Below are 20,698 nucleotides of genomic sequence, written 5' to 3'. Positions count from 1 at the left end.
CCACCACTGCCAGGTTGCCACTGTTAGGCCTTTGAGTAAGGCCCTTAACCCCCAATTGCTTAGACAATGTACTGTCACAGTATTGTAAGTCACTTTGGATAAAAGCGTCTGCTAAATGCTGAAAATGTAAATTGTAATTGAGTGTGTGACACATTGGTGCCCTATCCATCGTTTATTCCATTGTAACCTTTTCTAGGTAGCTTCCAGACCCTCCACAAGCATCGATCATGATGAAGCAGTTGATGTATACAACTGTCCTAAAAGAGAATCCAGGCTTCAAGTAGTGTCACATAACCTATTGTGCTATTTTGTCTGGCACACATGTTGAAGATTAAATTCAGCATGTTATTCTGGAATTTATTTATTCATCTTCAGTAACCAATTCATCCTGACTGGTGTGGCGTATGGTGTCAAAATAGGGCCAAAACTATGGAGAACCAAAAAGCAGATTTTGTACTCTGCTCATTTACGCTTTTCTCAGCTAAAAATTTTCTCAAGTAAGAGTTTTGGCCCTGTTTTTACGGGTGGGTGCAGAGATGTTCAAAATATGTTGAGTCACGAGTCTTTAGGCTAGAGTCCGAGACAAGTCACGAGTCAATATAATATAAACAAATCATATATTGCAAGTGTAGCGTAGAAATAAACAAATATGTAAATTCAGATAAAAAACGACAACAGATTAGTGACTATTTTGCCGTTTTACTTCGTGCCTTTACTTTCCTAGGTACCAGTTAAAAGCTTATGTTGTTCCAGATGCTATTAAATTTATAACCATGTGTCCCATTAGGAATATAATCCGTTATTTTGTAAATGTGCTTATAATTAAAAACCTTCAAACTTTTTTCGGTTGTGAAGCAAAACACTAACTCATTAGAAAGCCAATCAAGCGTTTCATTGACACATCATCTGTGTGACGCTGCAAACTAAATATATACAAATATCAGCATTTCTTACTAAAAATTACAATCAGAAGGTCTGATTGGTTCAGAAAGCGGTTCTTACAATCATTAGCGCCAATTCTGTAGGAGCGTTTCATTCACATTATCTGATACTGTGAAGTGCACTACGTATAGTATTCCACCATTTTAAGTAAAGAGCGACGCTTCATCACTTCGCCGGAAGCTGGAACATTTACCCATTGCGTGCGTTGCGGGTTAAGACGGCCAGAGCGTTATTAGAGAGCAGAAAATGACACGATCAGAATGATGTCGGAACATATATATATATAATTGTCACACGTAACTAATGTTGCTGACTTTTGTTGTCCACAAGTCATTTTTTGCGAGTCATGAGTCGAGTCCGAGTCATTTGAAACGTGTCGCTGTGTGTGCGCGACTTACGTGCGACTCGGCTTTGAGTCTGCGACTCGAGTCCCCATCTCTGGGTAAGCGGGATCTCGTCACTCATTGGCTGCGAAAAACGGACTATTTATAAATGTAAAATACAAAATGGACTCAAAATCTGCTTTCTGGTGGTTGTTTTTTGTTTATGCATTTTCTCCCCTTTTTCTCCCTTTTAGTGCGTCCAATTGAGTCATGCTTCCTCTCCACCAATGCCGATCCCTGCTCTGATTGAGGAGAACGAAGCTAACCCACGCCCCCTCCGACACGTGGGCAGCACGTATGCATCTTATCACCTGCACTTTGACGAGTGCAGTGCTGCTCAGCGTTGTGTACGGAGAGACACACCCTGAGAGCACTCTTTTCTCATCTCTGTGCAGGCGCCATCAATCAGCCAGCAGAGGTCAGAATTGCACCAGTCATTGGAGAGAGAGGCCCCATCCGGCTTAGTTCCGCCCATATCTGAAAAACAGGCCAGTCGTTGTTCATGTGGCCGCTCAGCCTTAGACGGCAGACAGAACTGAGATTCGATACGATGTATTTGAGATCCCAGCTCTGGTTCCAGCGTGTGTTTTTACCGCTGCACCACCTGAGCGGCCCCTGCTTTTTGGTTCTTAATACTTTTGGCTCTATGTTGACGCCATAGTGGCGGTTCATGCAGAGCCTATCCTATACTTGCAGGACGCCCCCATGGACACACAAACAGTAGATAAAGCAGAGACTCCAGCTATGAGAGAGGAAATATACCTGTTGCAATATTGTGCTACCTGTGTGCTTTCTATTCATATGGAGTTTAAACAATACTGATATTACTTTTACCTAATATTCAGCCATTATGTTTAGGAAACAATGAAGTGTTCTTTAATCAAATGAATGAATAGTATTGCATGATTTGACACATATTTTGATGAAGTGAAATAAAACATGAGATTTTAAGGCAAAAAAACATAAAAAGCAATTCTGATTACCTAGGAAGAGACCTAGAAAAAGCTTTGTGAAGATAAAATACAAAGATAGAAAAAGATTAGTGTTGGGTGCAGGTCACTTCCATGTTAGTCATAAAGTGCTACAGTCTTTGTGTCACAAAGTAGCCACTTATGAACCATTTAAAAAAAGCAAATGATGTTGATCATCATGATTTTGATGATCAGGTAGTTTACATGAAAAAAATGAAGGCTGTAATGGCCCATAAATTCAAAACACTGCTAATTCATAGTTTAATTATGAAAAATGAATTTTCCGAAAAATGAGGATTTGGCTCGGAAAGTCCAGCTGGAGTTTAAAGTAAACAGCATCGTTCTTTGAAGCTCCTCTTGTTCTTGTTCTTTCCCTTTCCATTTTTGTCTTTATTTTCTGACATCTTTTTGGCTCGCACCTCCCTCATCAGGTCAAAAAATACCTTTGGAAGAACACAATGCCAAAATGAATGACATTTTTAATTAAGAGTGGTCTGAATACAGTAGGTAAGCAGGTATAATATAGAATTATATACCTTATCTACGTTGGCACGTGTTTTAGCTGAGGTCTCGACATACTGCACACCCCACTCCTCTGCCTTTTTTCTGGCATCGTCTACTGACACCCGCCTGCGCTCCTCCAGATCAGACTTGTTCCCCACCAACAGCAGAGGAATCTTATCCTCCTCTGCTTTAACACGCAGTATCTGTTCCCTGTACATACAAACACAAATCTTTAGACGTGATGATGCACCTTGTAGAGGCCTGCAAGCTTACACTTAAAAGACGCCAAGACTCATATCCATACAATGTATACATACACCGATCAGCCATAACATTACCATATAGAAGCACTTTGTAGTTCCACAATTACTGACTGTAGTCCATTTGTTTCTCTGCATGCTTTGTTAGCCCCTTTCATGCTGTTATTCAAAGGTCAGGACTGTCCGAGTGCCACCACAAAGCAGGTATTATTTGGGTGATGGATAATTCTCAGCACTGCAGTGACACTGACATGGTGGTGGTGTGTTAGTGTGTGTTGTGCTGGTATGAGTAGATAAGACACAGCAGTGCTGCTGGAGTTTTTAAACACCTCACTGTCACTGCTGGCCTGAGAATAATCCACCATCAAAAATATCCCATGGGCAGTGTCCTGTGACCACTGATGAAGGTCTAGAATATGACCAACTCAAACAGCAGCAATAGATGAGTGACTCTGACTTTACATCTACAAAGTGGACCAACTAGGTAGGAGTGTCTAATAGAGTGGACAGCGAGTGGACACGGTGTTTAAAAACTCCAGCAGCGCTGCTGTGTCTGATCCACTCACACCAGCACAACACACAATAACACACCACCACCATGTCAGTGTCACTGCAGTGCTGAGAATGATCCACCACCTAAATAATATCTGCTCTGTGGTGATCTTGACCATTGAAGAACAGGGTAAAAGAAGGCTAAAAAAAGTATGTAGAGAAACAGATGGACTACAGTCAGTAGTCAGTAGTGCTCCTATATGGTAAGTGGTCAGTGAGTGTAAAAACAAGGAGGTGGTTTTAATCTCTAATTATTTTACAAGCTACACCTTCTATACAGATCAACCTTCTGGGTATAAAATTACTGCCACTAGTGCACTTTGTACACTTTGGTACCACCTGTACCCCATTTATTAATCAAAAGAGAACTCCTATATGACCTCCACTGACCAGATAATAAAGACAGCAATGATTTGCAAATCTACTTTGCCCTGTATCTGAGTGTAAACAGTAGAGATACATTTAATGATAAGGCAGTTGTAGTCTAGTGGTTAAGGTACTGGACTTGTAAGAAGAAAGTTGCTGGTTCAAACCCCACCACTGCCAGGTTCCCACTGTTGGGCTCTTGAGCAAGGCCCTTAACCCTTAATTGCGTGGACCGTATACTGTAATTTGGATAAACTTTGGATAAAAGTGTCTGTTAAATTCCTTATTGTATAGAGCCACTCATTCCAGATGTCATGGTAGCAACACTTTTAAAAGAACACTATTAAAAGATGGGATGGGTTATGTTTACCAAGGAGTGAACTTGTCAGACCACAGCACATGTTTCCACTTTACATTACACCATCTCAAATGAGCTCAGGGCCATAACATTTGGCAGCGTTTCTGGATGTAGTTGATATATGACCTCTGCTTTGTGCAGTGTATCTTGACTTGCCTCTGTAGATACAGCGACAATCTGTGTTTATGGAAGGGTTTTCCGGATTCCTTGTGTTATATTCATAACAGAAATATGCTGATTTATAGCACAGTACTGACTAAGAGGTCTCTCACTGAGAATGTGCGGTGTATTATTAAGGCCCTACCTAATTCATGGCCGTAAAAATCACGTGAAAATTAGCCGTCTCCCATGAAACATGCAATTTGCTCCGAAATTTAAAGTTTGTGTTTAGCGATTTAACATTTTATTTGCATAGCTTATGAAATATGAAGCGCAATATGCAACATGAGGCGATCGTAGCAATCATACTGCATCATAATTATGTGTAACAGACTTTTCTGTGGTGTAGTGTTTCCGCTTACTAAACTGTGGTATTTATACCTGATTTTAATGAACAGCACTTTGGTTGACACACGTTGTCTTTTAAATGTGCTATAGAAATAAAGGTGACTTGACTTGACTTAAACTAACAGTTAGTCTCAGACCGGCATATTTAAAGCCTTTGGCGAGAAAGGCTGTGCCGCTAAGAATGCTAGTAATGTCTTCAGCACTAAGGAAGCATCGGTCCCTTGCTATTCAGTCAGTTTATCAATTAGAATTAAGGCACCTTAGTAGGGAGCATGTTAAGGCATCTAAAAATTCAGACAGCCTTCTTCTGGGGAGCACTTCTGGGGAGCTCACTAGGTTTCAAACAGACCCAGTGTTTGATGTATGTGTTTACGTATCGAGTGCATTTGTCCCTTTAGGGATTCCATAGTTAATAAAAAACAATTAGTAGGGCCCTATGTACATGTTACATAATAAAGAATAAACCATATGACAGTGGAGACTGTTGGCCAGATAAAATGTTAATAAGTGAGAACTAGAGAAAAAGTACATTTTGGTTCCTCAAAAAGTGTTATAAGGATGTAACATTTCCCCATCCCATTTAGAATTGTGTACATACACAAAACAAGAAAAGATTTGTTAATCATTACTGTTTTTTTGTACCTTTTTTAGCTGTTAATATAAACGAACTCTGTTTCCAGCAAAGCTAAGACGTTTTGTAAAATGCAGTTAAAATTTAAAAATAAGAATCTGTGATATATTAGTTCTCTAAAATCTTTATTGAATTGATACATTGCGAATGTTTTCAATTATCAACTTCATTGCACACTATATTGCCAAAAGTATTCACTCACCCATCCAAATCATTGAATTTAGGTGTTCCAATCACTTCCATGGCCACAGGTGTATAAAACCAAGCACCTAGGCATGCAGACTGCTTCTACAAACATTTGTGAAAGAATGGGTCGCTCTCAGGAGCTCAGTGAATTCCAGCGTGGTACCGTGATAGGATGCCACCTGTGCAACAAGTCCAGTCGTGAAATTTCCTTGCTACTAAATATTCCACCGTTAACTGTCCGTGGTATTACAACAAAGTGGAAGTGATTGGGAATGACAGCAAGTCAGTCACGTAGTGGTAGCCACGTAAAATGACAGAGCGGGGTCAGAGATGCTGAGGCACATAGTGCGCAGAGGTCGCCAACTTTCTGCAGTCAATCGCTACAGACCTCCAAACTCGATGTGGCCTTCAGATTAGCTGAAGAACAGTGTGTAGAGAGCTTCATGGAATGGGTTTCCATGGCCGAGCAGCTGCATCCAAGCCTCACATTACCAAGTGCAATGCAAAGTGGTGTAAAGCACGCCAGCACTAGACTCTAGAGCAGTGGAGACGTGTTCTCTGGAGTGACGAATCACGCTTCTCTGTCTGGCAATCTGATGGACGAGTCTGGGTTTGGCGGTTGCCAGGAGAACGGTACTTGTCTGACTGCATTGTGCCAAGTGTAAAGTTGGTAAAGTTGGACTCGGCCCCTTAGTTCCAGTGAAAGGAACTCTTAAAGGTCTCAGCATACTTCCAGCGAAACTAAGTTCGCGAGCGTCAACCGAAGCCGAACGCGTCTTCGCGAGCTAACAAGCTGGCATACTTCTAGCGGTTTCGTTTTGCCTGTCGCGTCTGCTCCACAGCTGCATGTGACGCATTGACATTTTAATGTAAAGACAAATTAATGTAATTTAAATTTAGTGACTACCAAAAAACGATGGCTGTGTCCAAAATCGCATAGTAAGTAAATAGAGGTAGTGTGCACTGCTTGGCCGGTACAGAAGTAAGCTCTTTCAGTACGCTGTGTTTGCATACACAAAAATGCTGCCCAAGCAGTAGATTATCCAGGTACTTTTCGTGTACTGTTTAATAAATGCTTAATGCTTAATAATGATTAATAACTGCATACTGTTCAGTATAAAAGTAGTGATTTCGGACGCAGCCGATGATCACAGTTGAGACGCTCCTCAAAATCCGTGTTTTTAACCGACCAATCACAGGTGTTGTCGCGGCGTGACGTCGTCCGCGGAGTTCGCCCAGCTTCCATGTGTGCGACAAGGCGAGCAAAGCCTCTGCGCGACGTCCGCGGTTGTTCGCTTTCTCCGCGATTACGTCACATCGGTCGCCGAAGCCAGGCGAACGTCGTTTCCGCATGAAGTATGCTGAGGCCTTAATGCTTCAGCATACCAAGAGATTTCTGACAATTTCAAGCTCACAACTTTGTGGGAACAGTTTGGGGATGGCCCCTTCCTGTTCAAACATGACTGCGCACCAGTGAACAAAGCAAGGTCCATAAAGACATGGATGAGCGAGTTTGGTATGGAAGAACTTGACTGGCCTGCACAAAGTCCTGACCTCAACCCGATAGAACACCTTTGAGATGAATTGGAGCGGAGACTGCGAGCCAGGCCTTCTCATCCAACATCAGTGTCTGACCTCACAAATGCACTTCTGGACGAATGGTCAAAATTCCCATAAACACACTCCTAAACCTTGTGGAAAGCCTTCCCAGAAGAGTTAAAGCTGTTATAGCTGCAAAGGGTGGGCCGACATCATATTAAACCCTACGTATTAAAAATTGGGATGTTACTCAAGTTCAAATGCGTGTGAAGGCAAACGAGCGAATACTTTTGGCAATATAGTGTATTTTGTAAATATGAACACATTTACAAGTTGATGCCTGCAACACACTCCAAAGTAAGGACAGAGGCCACTAATTTTTGCAGTTTTGCATGTGGTATTTTTCTACACTACACCCTTGCTTGATAAGAGACAGATGGACTAAAAACAGTGTACAATACTTAAAGGAGACAGATTCTTATATTCTTCTGTGACTGTTCTCTTGTGAACATTTGCACATGCTGATGTATGTATTTCATATATAATTATAAATAGCCAGTTTTATTTAGTATGCAGCTGAATAAATTTACCAAGTATTTGAAAGCACGGTGACAGTGTACAAATACAGATTTAGGGTATTTGTAATTGGATGGCCTTTAAATTGGAAGCACAATTTCGAACAACATTAAAAAATCCCTCTGTCAGCCTATTTTGAACGTTACAACCCTTGTGCTACATGTATCAACAACGTGTTGTTAATGTCATACTGACCGGAACTCTGCTGTAGCTGTAAAAGACTCTTGCTCCATTATGGAAAAGACCAGCAGAAAGCCCTCTCCACTGCGGAAATAATTGTCTCTGATGGCCGCATAGTCCTCCTGTCCAGCTGTGTCCAAAATATCTATTTGCACCTCCTCCCCATCCAGTACCACCTTCTTTCGATAGCTGTCGGCTTTTGTGGGCTCATAGTCTTCCACAAACTGGCAAGCAAAATACAGTAATACAGAATTATTAGCACTTATTAGATACATACTTTGGGGCATGTATGCAATGGCAGTCGTGAAAGTACAGTGGACCCTTGACTTACGAATTAAATTGGTTCCGAAGGGCTGTTCTTAAGTCAAAATGTTCGTTAGTTAAATCAATTTTTCCCAGAAGAAATAATGTATATAGAATTAATCCGTGTCAGACCTCCCAAACCACCCCCTTATCTAACCTTTCTAATGTCTTAAATGGTCTTTTTTTGTCATAAATACAAGTATATTTCCCCTTAAATCTTACATTATAGAATAGACATTACTGTAATAAACAATAATAAACAACAATACACAGTAATACTGTACATAAAACAACACACATCACATTTCAGTACAGTATGTGTGATGTACCATACACCATAATACATTTCCTTCTTTTTTTATAAAATGTATCTACCAGAAACAACAATAACTCTCATATTTCTCTATTATTTCCTTCTTTATTTCAGTAGTGTTGTATTTTGTAGGTAAAAGAAAGAGTACTTTACTAAGCCGATTTCCTTCTTCTCTCTCACTCTCTCACTGTCTCCTCTGTCTGATACACAGTGACAGCTACTGGCAGGAGTAATTATACAACAACAAATGTAATAGATTTTTTCATTACTACGCTTTTGCTGCAGCTTCTTTTTGGCCATTTTAATATAGAATGTTACGCCGCTCAGGTGGCGCAGCGGTAAAAAGAAACGCGCTGCAACCAGGGCTGGATTCTGAGAAGCGTCGTATCGAATCCAGCCTTGCTTTACCGGTTCGAAGCTGAGTGGCTATATGAGCAACGATTGGCCGGTTGCTCATGTGGGGGGTGGGACAAAGAACCGGATGTGGGTCTCTCTCTGTCAGAATGCGATTGAGTTCTCTGCCGGCTGATTGGAGGCGCTTGCACAGAGATGGGAGGGGGTGCCCTTAGGGTGTGTCTCTCCGCATGCAACACTAGGTGGCGCCAAACTCGTCAATGTGTGGGTGGCAAAGATGCATCTGGCTGCTGCTCGTGTTTCGGAGGGGATACGGGTTAGCTTCAATCACCTCGGTCAGGGCAGGGTTCGGCATAGACAGAGAGGAAGCACGATGCTAATTGAACAATTGGATGCGCTAAAAGGGGAGAAAAAGGGGTAAAAAAATAAATAAAATATATATATATATATATATATATATAGAATGTTACAAAATATAAAGAAAACATTGAAAAAAACACCATCCGCTGTCCGAATATATATATATATATATATATATATATATATATATATATATATATACAGTGTATCACAAAAGTGAGTACACCCCTCACATTTCTGCAGATATTTAAGTATATCTTTTCATGGGACAACACTGACAAAATGACACTTTGACACAATGAAAAGTAGTCTGTGTGCAGCTTATATAACAGTGTAAATTTATTCTTCTCTCAAAATAACTCAATATACAGCCATTAATGTCTAAACCACCGGCAACAAAAGTGAGTACACCCCTAAGAGACTACACCCCTAAATGTCCAAATTGAGCACTGCTTGTCATTTTCCCTCCAAAATGTCATGTGATTTGTTAGTGTTACTAGGTCTCAGGTGTGCATAGGGAGCAGGTGTGTTCAATTTAGTAGTACAGCTCTCACACTCTCTCATACTGGTCACTGAAAGTTCCAACATGGCACCTCATGGCAAAGAACTCGCTGAGGATCTTAAAAGACGAATTGTTGCGCTACATGAAGATGGCCAAGGCTACAAGAAGATTGCCAACACCCTGAAACTGAGCTGCAGCACAGTGGCCAAGATCATCCAGCGTTTTAAAAGAGCAGGGTCCACTCAAAACAGACCTCGCGTTTGTCGTCCAAAGAAGCTGAGTGCACGTGCTCAGCGTCACATCCAACTGCTGTCTTTGAAAGATAGGCGCAGGAGTGCTGTCAGCATTGCTGCAGAGATTGAAAAGGTGGGGGGTCAGCCTGTCAGTGCTCAGACCATACGCCGCACACTACATCAAATTGGTCTGCATGGCTGTCACCCCAGAAGGAAGCCTCTTCTGAAGTCTCTACACAAGAAAGCCCGCAAACAGTTTGCTGAAGACATGTCAACAAAGGACATGGATTACTGGAACCATGTCCTATGGTCTGATGAGACCAAGATTAATTTGTTTGGTTCAGATGGTCTCAAGCATGTGTGGCGGCAATCAGGTGAGGAGTACAAAGATAAGTGTGTCATGCCTACAGTCAAGCATGGTGGTGGGAATGCCATGGTCTGGGGCTGCATGGGTGCAGCAGGTGTTGGGGAGTTACATTTCATTGAGGGACACATGAACTCCAATATGTACTGTGAAATACTGAAGCAGAGCATGATCCCCTCCCTCCGGAAACTGGGTCGCAGGGCAGTGTTCCAGCATGATAATGACCCCAAACACACCTCTAAGACGACCACTGCTTTATTGAAGAGGCTGAGGGTAAAGGTGATGGACTGGCCAAGCATGTCTCCAGACCTAAACCCAATAGAACATCTTTGGGGCATCCTCAAGCGGAAGGTGGAGGAGTGCAAAGTCTCGAATATCCGCCAGCTCCGTGATGTCGTCATGGAGGAGTGGAAAAGCATTCCAGTGGCAACCTGTGAAGCTCTGGTAAACTCCATGCCCAGGAGAGTTAAGGCAGTTCTGGGAAATAATGGTGGCCACACAAAATATTGACACTTCAGGAACTTTCACTAAGGGGTGTACTCACTTTTGTTGCCGGTGGTTTAGACATTAATGGCTGTATATTGAGTTATTTTGAGGGAAGAATAAATTTACACTGTTATATAAGCTGCACACAGACTACTTTTCATTGTGTCAAAGTGTCATTTTGTCAGTGTTGTCCCATGAAAAGATATACTTAAATATCTGCAGAAATGTGAGGGGTGTACTCACTTTTGTGATACACTGTATATATATATAGAGAGAGAGAGAGAGAGAGAGAGAGAGAGAGAGAGAGAGAGAGAGAGAGAGAGAGAGAGAGATGGTCAGAGTCAACTTGTTTCGCGAATTTCAGTTCGTAATCCAAAATTTATTTGTACGTTAATTTGAAAAAAGATCGTTCGTAACCCAAAATGTTCGTATGGTGAGCTGTTCGTAACTCAAGGGTCTACTGTAAAGCCAAAAAAATTCTCTGTCACTATTTATAATATTGTAATGGGATTGATTATCAGTGCCGTGCCTTGCCTTTTTTTCCATAACGTTTACACTTTGTGGTCTTTATTAGAAACACATATTCTGGTAGTTGTATCAACTGGTTGTATCATTGGTGGGCAGTTAGCGACTATAGCTATTTCTCATGTGTGTTTATCTTCTTTTAGGCTTTTATCAGTGTACACTGTTGGCAAGGATTGAAAATAAACCCCAGTTTCAGGATGCTTAACAAAGTTAAAACAATACTGTGGCTACAAGACCACAGACAAAAAAGGATAATGGGAAAATAAAGGAGGTGGACAAAACAACAGAAACAATGTTAGTGTCTTCATTAGGACTTTAATGTCATGTTTAACACTTCTGGTTACATTCATTACAGGACTACTGACAGTAGTTACATATTACACATGATTCATCAGTTTAAGATGCTAAACAAAGTCACAGGCAATTTTGTATCTCCAATTGTGGGAGGAAACCAGAGCTCCTGAAGGAAAACCAATGGAGGCACAGGGAGAACAAGCAAACTCCACCCAGAAAGGACAGAACCAAAGTAACAAATGAAAGACAAAAACATCTGTAGCGATTGAGAAAGGTTGTAGAGGGATAGAACGGAAATGCAAACTGGTCACAACATGGCTAGCTGCTCAGAGCATCTGCGACAAGCTACTTTTTTTGAAAAAAAAAAGGACCAAAGGAAACCCAGACCAAGCCGGTGAGGTCAATTCACAAGCATCTTCTTTCTTCACATGTTTATCTTCTTTTAGGCTTTTATCAGTGGACACTGTTGGCTTTATATTTTTTGCTGAAGCACTATTCTACTTCTACCATTGCCAATGAGGTGTTTAAAAATCCCAACAACACTGCTGAAACTGATACTCTTACAACTACATCGATCATCAAATTGTATTACAATGTTAGTCTCATTGCGAAAACTGATACATAAATGGGGTATAGAGGGACAGTCAGTAATTGAATGCACATAGTTCACACAGTTCGTCTATATTTAGTTGGTGCAGCTTATAAAAAATCAATGGCTGTACCAGATTAGTGTACCTAATAAAGTGCTTGTTGAGTGTATGTAAATGCATTCTGCTCAGGGTATTTTGAATAAGCAAGACTTTTTGTGACAAGATTACAACCAAGCTCTTATTATCCAGCTAAACCACAGTGAAACTACAGTGGGGCCAAAAAGTATTTAGTCAGCCACTGATTGTGCAAGTTCTCCTACTTAGAAAGATGAGAGAGGTCTGTAATTATTATTCATCATAGGTACACTTCAACTATGAGAGACAAAATGAGAAAAAAAAATCCAGGAAATCACAAAGAATTTATTTGTAAATTATGGTGGAAAATAAGTATTTGGTCAATAACAAAAGTTCAGCTCAATACTTTGTAACATAACCTTTGTTGGCAATGACAGAGGTCAAACGTTTCCTGTAAGTATAGCCTCATATAGCCAACATGACAAGATTGTGCCGGTTCCTCCTGTACAACATCAGGAAGATTCGTCCATTTCTCTCAAGGGAAGCTACCCAGATTCTGGTGCAATCACTTGTAATCTCACGGTTGGACTACTGCAACTCCCTTCTGGCTGGAGCGCCCATGTCCACTATTTAACCCTTGCAGCTCATTCAAAATGCAGCTGCACGTCTGGTTTTTAACCAGCCCAAACACTACCACATCACCCCACTGCTACGTTCTCTTCACTGGCTTCCTGTAGCTGCACGCATTCAGTTTAAAACACTGACGCTCGCCTACAAAGCCAAAAATGGACCAGCCCCAAGCTACCTTCGTGGCCTAATCAAACCCCGCTCTGTACCACGCAACCTCCGAGCCTCTAGTCTCGCTCGACTTGATCCTCCACCCAGGACTCGAGGAAGACAAGCATCAAGGCTGTTCTCTGTTCTAGCGCCGAAGTGGTGGAATGAACTTCCTGTCTGTCCGAACATCTGAGTCTCTTGCTGTCTTTAAAAAACGATTAAAAACCCACCTTTTTACTAAGCACTTAGGCTGACTTGTACTTATTTACTAACATTTTGTTCCATTCTTTTCTTTGGTTCTAACAGGTTTTAGCAGATTTATGTTCTTCGACTGTTGTTTACCTAAACTTGAGAAATGAAATGTTCACTATAGAAGCACTTCTGTAAGTCGCTCTGGATAAGAGCATCTGCTAAATGCTGTAAATGTAAATGTAAGTCTTCACCAGGTTTGCACACACTGTAGCTGGTATTTTGGCCCATTCCTCCATGCAGATCTCCTCTAGAGCAGTGATGTTTTGGGGCTGTCGCTGGGCAACACGGACTCAACACATTTTCTATGGGGTTGAGGTCTGGAGACTGGCTAGGCCACTCCAGGACCTTGAAATGCTTTTTACGGAGCCCGAGCGGTGTGTTTGGGATCATTGTTATGCTGGAAGACCCAGCCACGTTCCATCTTCAATGCTCTCACTGATGGAAGGAGGTTTTGGCTTAAAATCTCACGATACATGGCCCCGTTCATGCTTCCCTTAACACGGATCAGTCGTCCTGTCCCCTTTGCAGAAAAACAGCCCCAAAGCATGATGTTTCCACCCCCATGCTTCATAGTAGGTATGGTCTTCTTGGGTTTTTCTTCTTCCTCCAAACACGACGAGTTGAGTTTTTACCAAAAAGTTCCATTTTGGTTTCATCTGACCACATGATATTCTCCCAATCCTCTTCTGGATCATCCATATGCTCTCTGGCAAACTTCAGACGGGCCTGGACATGTACTGGCACTGCAGGATTTGAGTCCCTCTCGGCGTAGTGTGTTACTGATGGTAGCCTTTGTTACTTTGGTCCCAGCTCTCTGCAGGTCATTCATCAGGTCCCTCTGTGTAGTTCTGGGATTTATGCTCACCGTTCTCATGATCATTTTGACCCCACGGGATGATATCTTGCGTGGGGCCCCAGATCGAGGGAGATTATCAATGGTCTTGTATGTCTTCCATTTTCTTACAATTGCTCCCACAGTTGATTTATTCACACCAACCTGCTTGCCTATTGTAGATTCACTCTTCCCAGCCTGGTGCAGGTCTACAATTTTCTTCCTGGTGTCCTCCGACAGCTCTTTGGTCTTGGCCATGGTTGAGTTTGGAGTCTGACTGTTTGAAGCTGTGGACAGGTGTCTTTTATACAGATAACGAGGTCAAACAGGTGCCATTAATACAGGTAACGAGTGGAGGACAGAAGAGCTTCTTAAAGAAGAAGTTACAGGTCTGTGAGAGCCAGAAATCTTGCTTGTTTGTTATTGACCAAATACTTATTTTCCACCATAATTTACAAATAAATTCTTTAAAAATTCTACAATGTGATTTCCTGGATTTTTTTTTCTCATTTTGTCTCTCATAGTTGAAGTGTACCTATGATGAAAATTACAGACCTCTCTCGTCTTTCTAAGTAGGAGAACCTGCACAATCAGTGGCTGACTAAATACTTTTTGACCCCACTGTACTTAAAATAATATCCAAACGTTTTCTAATTCCCATGGTAGTGCCAGAAGCCGCTCGCCCTGTTACAGGTTCAGACATAATTTAAAAAATAGCCTTTGCTTGCGTTGCACTTGGGGGGCAGTGAGGAAATCTGGGGGGGTTGTAAGGAAATAAGCCCATTAACACCCATCCCCCCACCCCCAACGCTGGCCCTGTATCATATTATATTCTTTAAATTGAATAGATGTTTTGGAAATATTCAGAAGCATTTCAACAAAACTTACCTCATCATACATAAACTGGAGGGTGAGGGCAGATTTTCCTACACCACCACTGCCTACCATGATGACCTTGTGTAACGCCAGTGAGCTCTGGTTTTTGCTCTTGTTGGTCGACATTTTGAAGCACCTCTCTCAGCTACTCCACACGCACACATACAAGGTGACAACCTGAAAAGACACAACATTTAGTTTATTTACAATAAGAATCCATTTAAATTTTAATTCATTTAGTTTGGTGAGGGCAGCTAAAGGTTTTTAGGAGATACCAGAGCGGATCTTGTCCACATACCAGACAGGGCATCCTTGACGCAACCCCATCCAGGTTAGAAAACCATGTAAGGCTGAGATATTTGTAGAATGTACTGTTTTGGAACTCTTTCAAAGGCAAGTAGGTGAAACTATCATGACTGGGTACAAACAAATCAATAAAGAAGGGCTCAGTCCATTAGCAAGCAAGGGTGAGTCAAGGTTGGCTGAAAAACTTTTGGACTACTTAAATGTTTCTCAACTCGTAACTGCAAGAAATCTACAGATTTTACTGTCTGCAATCTATAACATTATCCAAAGATCCAGAGAACCTACAAGCACAAAGCCAAAAACCAATTATAATGGTCCATGACCATAATTACAGAAGTATGTGGTTTGTAATGCAGTGCTCTCTGATGGATTAGAACAATTACATTGGCTTAAGAAGACTCCAAAAGTTCTCAGTAAACACAGTTCATCGCTGCTTATACAAATGAAAGTTAAGAATGTACACTGCAAAGTGGAAAGCATCCAGAATTACTTCTTTGGGATTCATCTGAGTTGGATGTTGGAAGTGAAAATGTGCACTGTGATCTCAGCAGCCCAACATTTAAGCTGTTTTTGGAACAAATGGAACTTGATATGTTGGTATGCCAACTGAATTGGAAATAGGGCTGGGCGGTATGATCAAAAATTTGTATCATGGTATTTTTTGAGATTCTGACGGTTTCACAGTATATCACGGTATGCTTTTTTTGTATTAATGGGACTATTTATATGTCTATGGCTTATTCTACTGTCATACGTACATCGAATATAAAACTTTTTAATTTCACCAGATGGATGGATGGATGGATGGATGGATGGATGGATACTTTATTTATCCCGAAGGAAATTATTGGTCTCCAGTAGTTTAACACAGAAGAGAAAACTTAATACAAATACAAAATAAGGTAAAATACAAATACAAAATAAGGTAAGATACAAATACAAAATGAGGTAAGTAAGTAAATAAAGTGCATTAATACAGCATATGGTACACTGTAAGCCCAGACTTTATATTTAATCAAACATTTTTAGTACAACATACATAAATTATTTAAGTTTTTTTGCTCTACTATAAAATGCAGAGTACATTGTACTAATTTGAGTACACATTTAAATGTGCTAAAAGATTTAAGTTTACTAAACAAAAAAAATTACTTTTCTATCAGATTAACTTAAAAAAAGTTAAGTTAGGGTAATAAAACAGAAAAACGCCCACCATTTACGTGTAAGTCCACCTTTTTTCAGCTTGCTGTTGGTGAATCAGGCAGCCATTTGTTTTAACTTTTGAAACCTGTTGTTGCAAATTACTTTTTACTTTTCATTGAAGGCTTTTTGCAAAAGTAAACTTGTCTTCCTGAAATTTCTTTTGTGAAGTGGAACCTTTGTTAAACTAAGTGGACAAACATTTTCTTCCTCATTATGCTATTTTTGAGTAGCATGTACACCAGTCTGATGGGGCTTTTTCATCTTCCGTCTAATTTTGGTAAGTGTTGTACTTTACTTAACAATTTTGTTTCAAATAAATGATCTTAATGTTGACACTAAATAAATAATCAAACAGTGCTGCTTTATTTGCCGTATTTAGGCTACATGTTAGCATGCTAGCCTTCATACGAAGCAAAGAGTGTGCTGGCTTGCTTTATTTTAATCCTTAAATTAATGCTATTAATGTTGATTTTAATACTTCTGTTTCTTGTTTCTTTTTGTTGTTTTACAGGTTCATGGTTACTGTGAGGAGCTGTTTGTGTTTCATCAGAACTTTATATACAGTTTGTACAGTTTTAAAGATGTTTTCTTGACATGTATTTTAAGTAAATACTTCTGAAGTGAAATAAAGAAAAATAATTTTATAATTGTGTCTGTTTCTCTATAAACATTTGTAATTCATATTTAAAATGTAATTAACATGAAAACTAAGAAAAAAATCAATAGTTTTTTCCATTGAGCTCAAGATATTAAGTAGAATTATTGGGAAAAGCAGTTGGTATAACAAAAAAAAAGAAAGTTTAATCAATTTGCCTTTTAGGTGTAATAACTTAATGTTTTAAGTTATGCTAACTCAAGTTTTCATTATACATTACTTAACTTTTTTAAGGCAACCGGTTTCCTCAAATTTTTTAAGTAGATTGAATTTATCCGGGCTTACAGTGGGTATGCAACAGAATAACAGCATGTGCAAATTGTGCATCTGGTACATGTGATAAAAGCAGTATTGTAACTATTGTTATAAACAATATATACAGATATATAAGAATAAATATAGAGATAAGGATGTTGTTATAGTTATAAATATCTACAATGTATCATTTATGGGTATATATATGTATATAAAATAGAATATGAATAGAGATTGTGTAATTGTGTAACCATATAATGAAGGTTTTGAGTACTGTAAGCTTTGTTTGGCCCCACAAAATGACACAATATATGATGGAATCAGTATGTGTGAAACTGTTGCAAATACAATTTTTATTGTTTATTTAATATTAAAGTATTATACAATTACCCTTAGCTCTCCACTGTACAACTTGACCACAGGTCTGTTGTAGAAAAGTGGACAACTTTAAATATCTCCACTTCTAGTTCGCTTATAACATTGGTTTAGCAACTGACCTGAAGTATTTTCGCCTCGTAAGACAAACCTGGAATCCAGTGTTGTAATTATTGCTCTGAAAGCTTCATTTTCGACTGTCTAGAGAGATATTATATAATTTGCTGCCTGCTGAAGCCTATAGCTGTTGTATGGTGGCATACAATTCATACGGTATAAGGAATCAAAGACGATATACCGAATGTACCTTTATACCACCCAGCCCCAATTGGAAACTTCCACATTTGTGAAGGCACCATGAATGCTGAGGGTTAGGCATAACATTATGACCACCTTCCTAATATTGTGTTGGTCCCCCTTTTGCTACCAAAACAGCCCTGACCCGTTGAGGCATGGAGTCCGACACCTTTCTATCAGAACCAGCATTAACTTCTTCAGCAATTTAAGCTACAGTAGCTCGTCTGTTGGATCGGACCACACGGGCCAGCCTTTGCTCCCCATGTGCATCAATGAGCCCTGGCTGCCAATAACCCTGTCACTGGTTTACCACTGTTCCTTCCTTGGACCACTTCTGAAAGATACTGACCACTGCAGACCAGGAACACCCCACAAGAGCTGCAGTTTTGGAGATGCTCTGACCCAGTCGTCTAGCCATCACAATTTGGCCCTTGTCAAACTCGCTCAAATCCTTACGCTTGCCCATTTTTCCTACTTCTAGCACACCAACTTTGAGAATAAATTGTTCACTTGCTGCCTAATATATCCCACCCACTAACAGGTGCCGTGATGAAGAGATAATCAGTGTTCTTCACTTCACCTGTCAGTGGTCATAATGTTATGCCTAGTCGGTGTACACTCGATACAAAAACACTGAAGTTGATTAAATGAACACAGGCAAAAAAGAATTAGCAAGTTATTAATCTTTGTTATAACTTGGTTTGGATATGACGCACAGATTGGCTGCTTCTGTAATAAGTATGTGCTTTTTATTATTATAAACTTACTAAGGGTGTATTTCTGGCTAAATACCATTTTACAAGCTGTAATCCCTTCAAAAGCACGTCTGATATCTTTAATGCAAACACATTGCTTTGACCTTTATTGTAACAGCTTATCAGGCTTGTTCCTTGTTCCTGCACAAGTTAGTCTTGATAACTAATAAGCGACATGCCCACAATGTGTATGCTAGCAACACATTCACTCACCTACAAATGACTAAATTGTTATTTGTTATTTATTTGCCATTAAAAATTTACAGAATAAATAAATAGATAGATAAAAAAAATTGTCACTGGACAATTTAAAGGATGTGAAACCCAGTGTCCATTCACACCGATACTAATACTTTTACGCAGGAAGAAAGACCCTGACCCATTGCGTCCACCTATTGTTCTTGGCAAGTTTATCTAGACTGATCTAAATAGGAAGCAATAACACCAGGCATTCAGAAACAATGCAGAAAGAATTTGCTGGCTATGACATTTTAAGTGCGCACACACACACACACACACACACACACACACACACACACACACAAAGGCCTCAATAATTTAAATCAGTCTACAAAAGCCACAGTAGAGTAGGCATACAACAGTTGTTCAATTTGTTCCTTTTGTCTATTTTATTTATGCATTTTCTCACAATTTAGTGTCGTCACTTTGTCTTCCGCTGCTGGGGGATCCCTGATTACAGTCGAGGTGTTTATATTGCTGCTCACGCCTCCTCCGACCCATACACAGCCCTTAGTGGAACCCTTTTAACCTATGCACTTTGCACAGACACCTCTCTATCTGCTAATCAGGGTCCTTGCACAGAGTTTGAAGACCCCACCCACATAGTCCGGTCAGCCCACCCTAGCAGAAACGTGTCTGCTTTAGACACTGCCAATTATGCCCGCTAGATATACCGCTGCGCCATCTGGGCCTTTTTTTTGTTGTTAATAATTTTTTTTTTTTTTTTTGTCAAACATCAACTGAAATAGGCTTGTGTGGCACAGTGATAAATCCTCAGCATTGCTAACAGACAATCGGGAGTCGACATACAGACTGGATATATCTAAAGGAGATGGCCTTTTTAATCTGGGTGTTTCATGCAAACATCTTTATTTTTTACTTTTGGCTTCTTCCCTATTTTAAGGTTACCACAGCTGATCCTAATTTATATCTAATTTGGCACAGTTTTTATATCAGATACCTTTTTTGATTCAGCACTCAGACACACGGACAAGTACACCTTCCAATGGCTGGGATGTTTCAGCCATCCCCCCTGTCGAACATTAGCCAATTAAGTCCATCCAGTCGCCCAAAGGCATCGCTAATATTTGAACACTGAATCCCGAATCTCAGCAATAGTGGCCAAGGTTCTGAACTCCTCGGCATTGCCACCGGTCGACTGGGCGCCATCTAGTGAGCATAATTGGCAGTGCCTGCAGGGAGGGATGACCGAAATACGTGGGTGAGGTCTTCAAAAAATGCTGTGTAAGGACCCTGATTGGTGGATAGAGGCACCTGTGCAGAGTGCATGGGTGGAAAAGGGTTCAGTTAAGGGTTGCGCACGGGTCGAAGGAGGCGTGAGCAGCAGTATACCCACCTCAACTGCAAAAAATCGGAGATCCCCAGCAGCGGAAGACAAACTGACTACACTAAATTGGGAGAAAATGCATAAAATATAAATATAAATTTTTTTTATTTATTTATTGCTGAATTTAAAATTAGTTGGGGTGCTCTTAATATGTACTGCTTAAAAATGTATTT

General features: G+C 40.3%; 1 protein-coding gene and 1 long non-coding RNA gene across 2 annotated transcripts in view; one reads left to right on the top strand and one right to left on the bottom strand.

Annotated features, from left to right (window-relative positions):
- The window catches only part of LOC134323980 (uncharacterized), a 140,225-nt gene extending 123,834 nt beyond the window's left edge, over window positions 1-16,391 (top strand). The window contains exon 3 of the long non-coding RNA XR_010014133.1: window positions 16,186-16,391. This is a non-coding gene — a long non-coding RNA (uncharacterized LOC134323980). The remainder of the gene's footprint in view (window positions 1-16,185) is intronic.
- ralba (v-ral simian leukemia viral oncogene homolog Ba (ras related)) overlaps window positions 2,541-20,698 on the bottom strand; it is a 45,619-nt gene continuing 27,461 nt past the window's right edge. Inside the window, exons 2-5 of the mRNA XM_063005611.1 lie at window positions 15,104-15,268; window positions 7,971-8,179; window positions 2,833-3,010; window positions 2,541-2,739 (exon numbers count right to left, since the gene is read on the bottom strand). Coding sequence (XP_062861681.1) covers window positions 2,620-2,739; window positions 2,833-3,010; window positions 7,971-8,179; window positions 15,104-15,217 — 621 coding nt within the window. The 5' untranslated portion in view covers window positions 15,218-15,268 and the 3' untranslated portion in view covers window positions 2,541-2,619. The remainder of the gene's footprint in view (window positions 2,740-2,832; window positions 3,011-7,970; window positions 8,180-15,103; window positions 15,269-20,698) is intronic.

The sequence above is a fragment of the Trichomycterus rosablanca genome, chromosome 12 (genome assembly GCF_030014385.1).
Source record: "Trichomycterus rosablanca isolate fTriRos1 chromosome 12, fTriRos1.hap1, whole genome shotgun sequence".
Lineage (NCBI taxonomy): Eukaryota > Metazoa > Chordata > Actinopteri > Siluriformes > Trichomycteridae > Trichomycterus > Trichomycterus rosablanca.
This window is presented reverse-complemented; position numbering and strand designations above follow the sequence as displayed.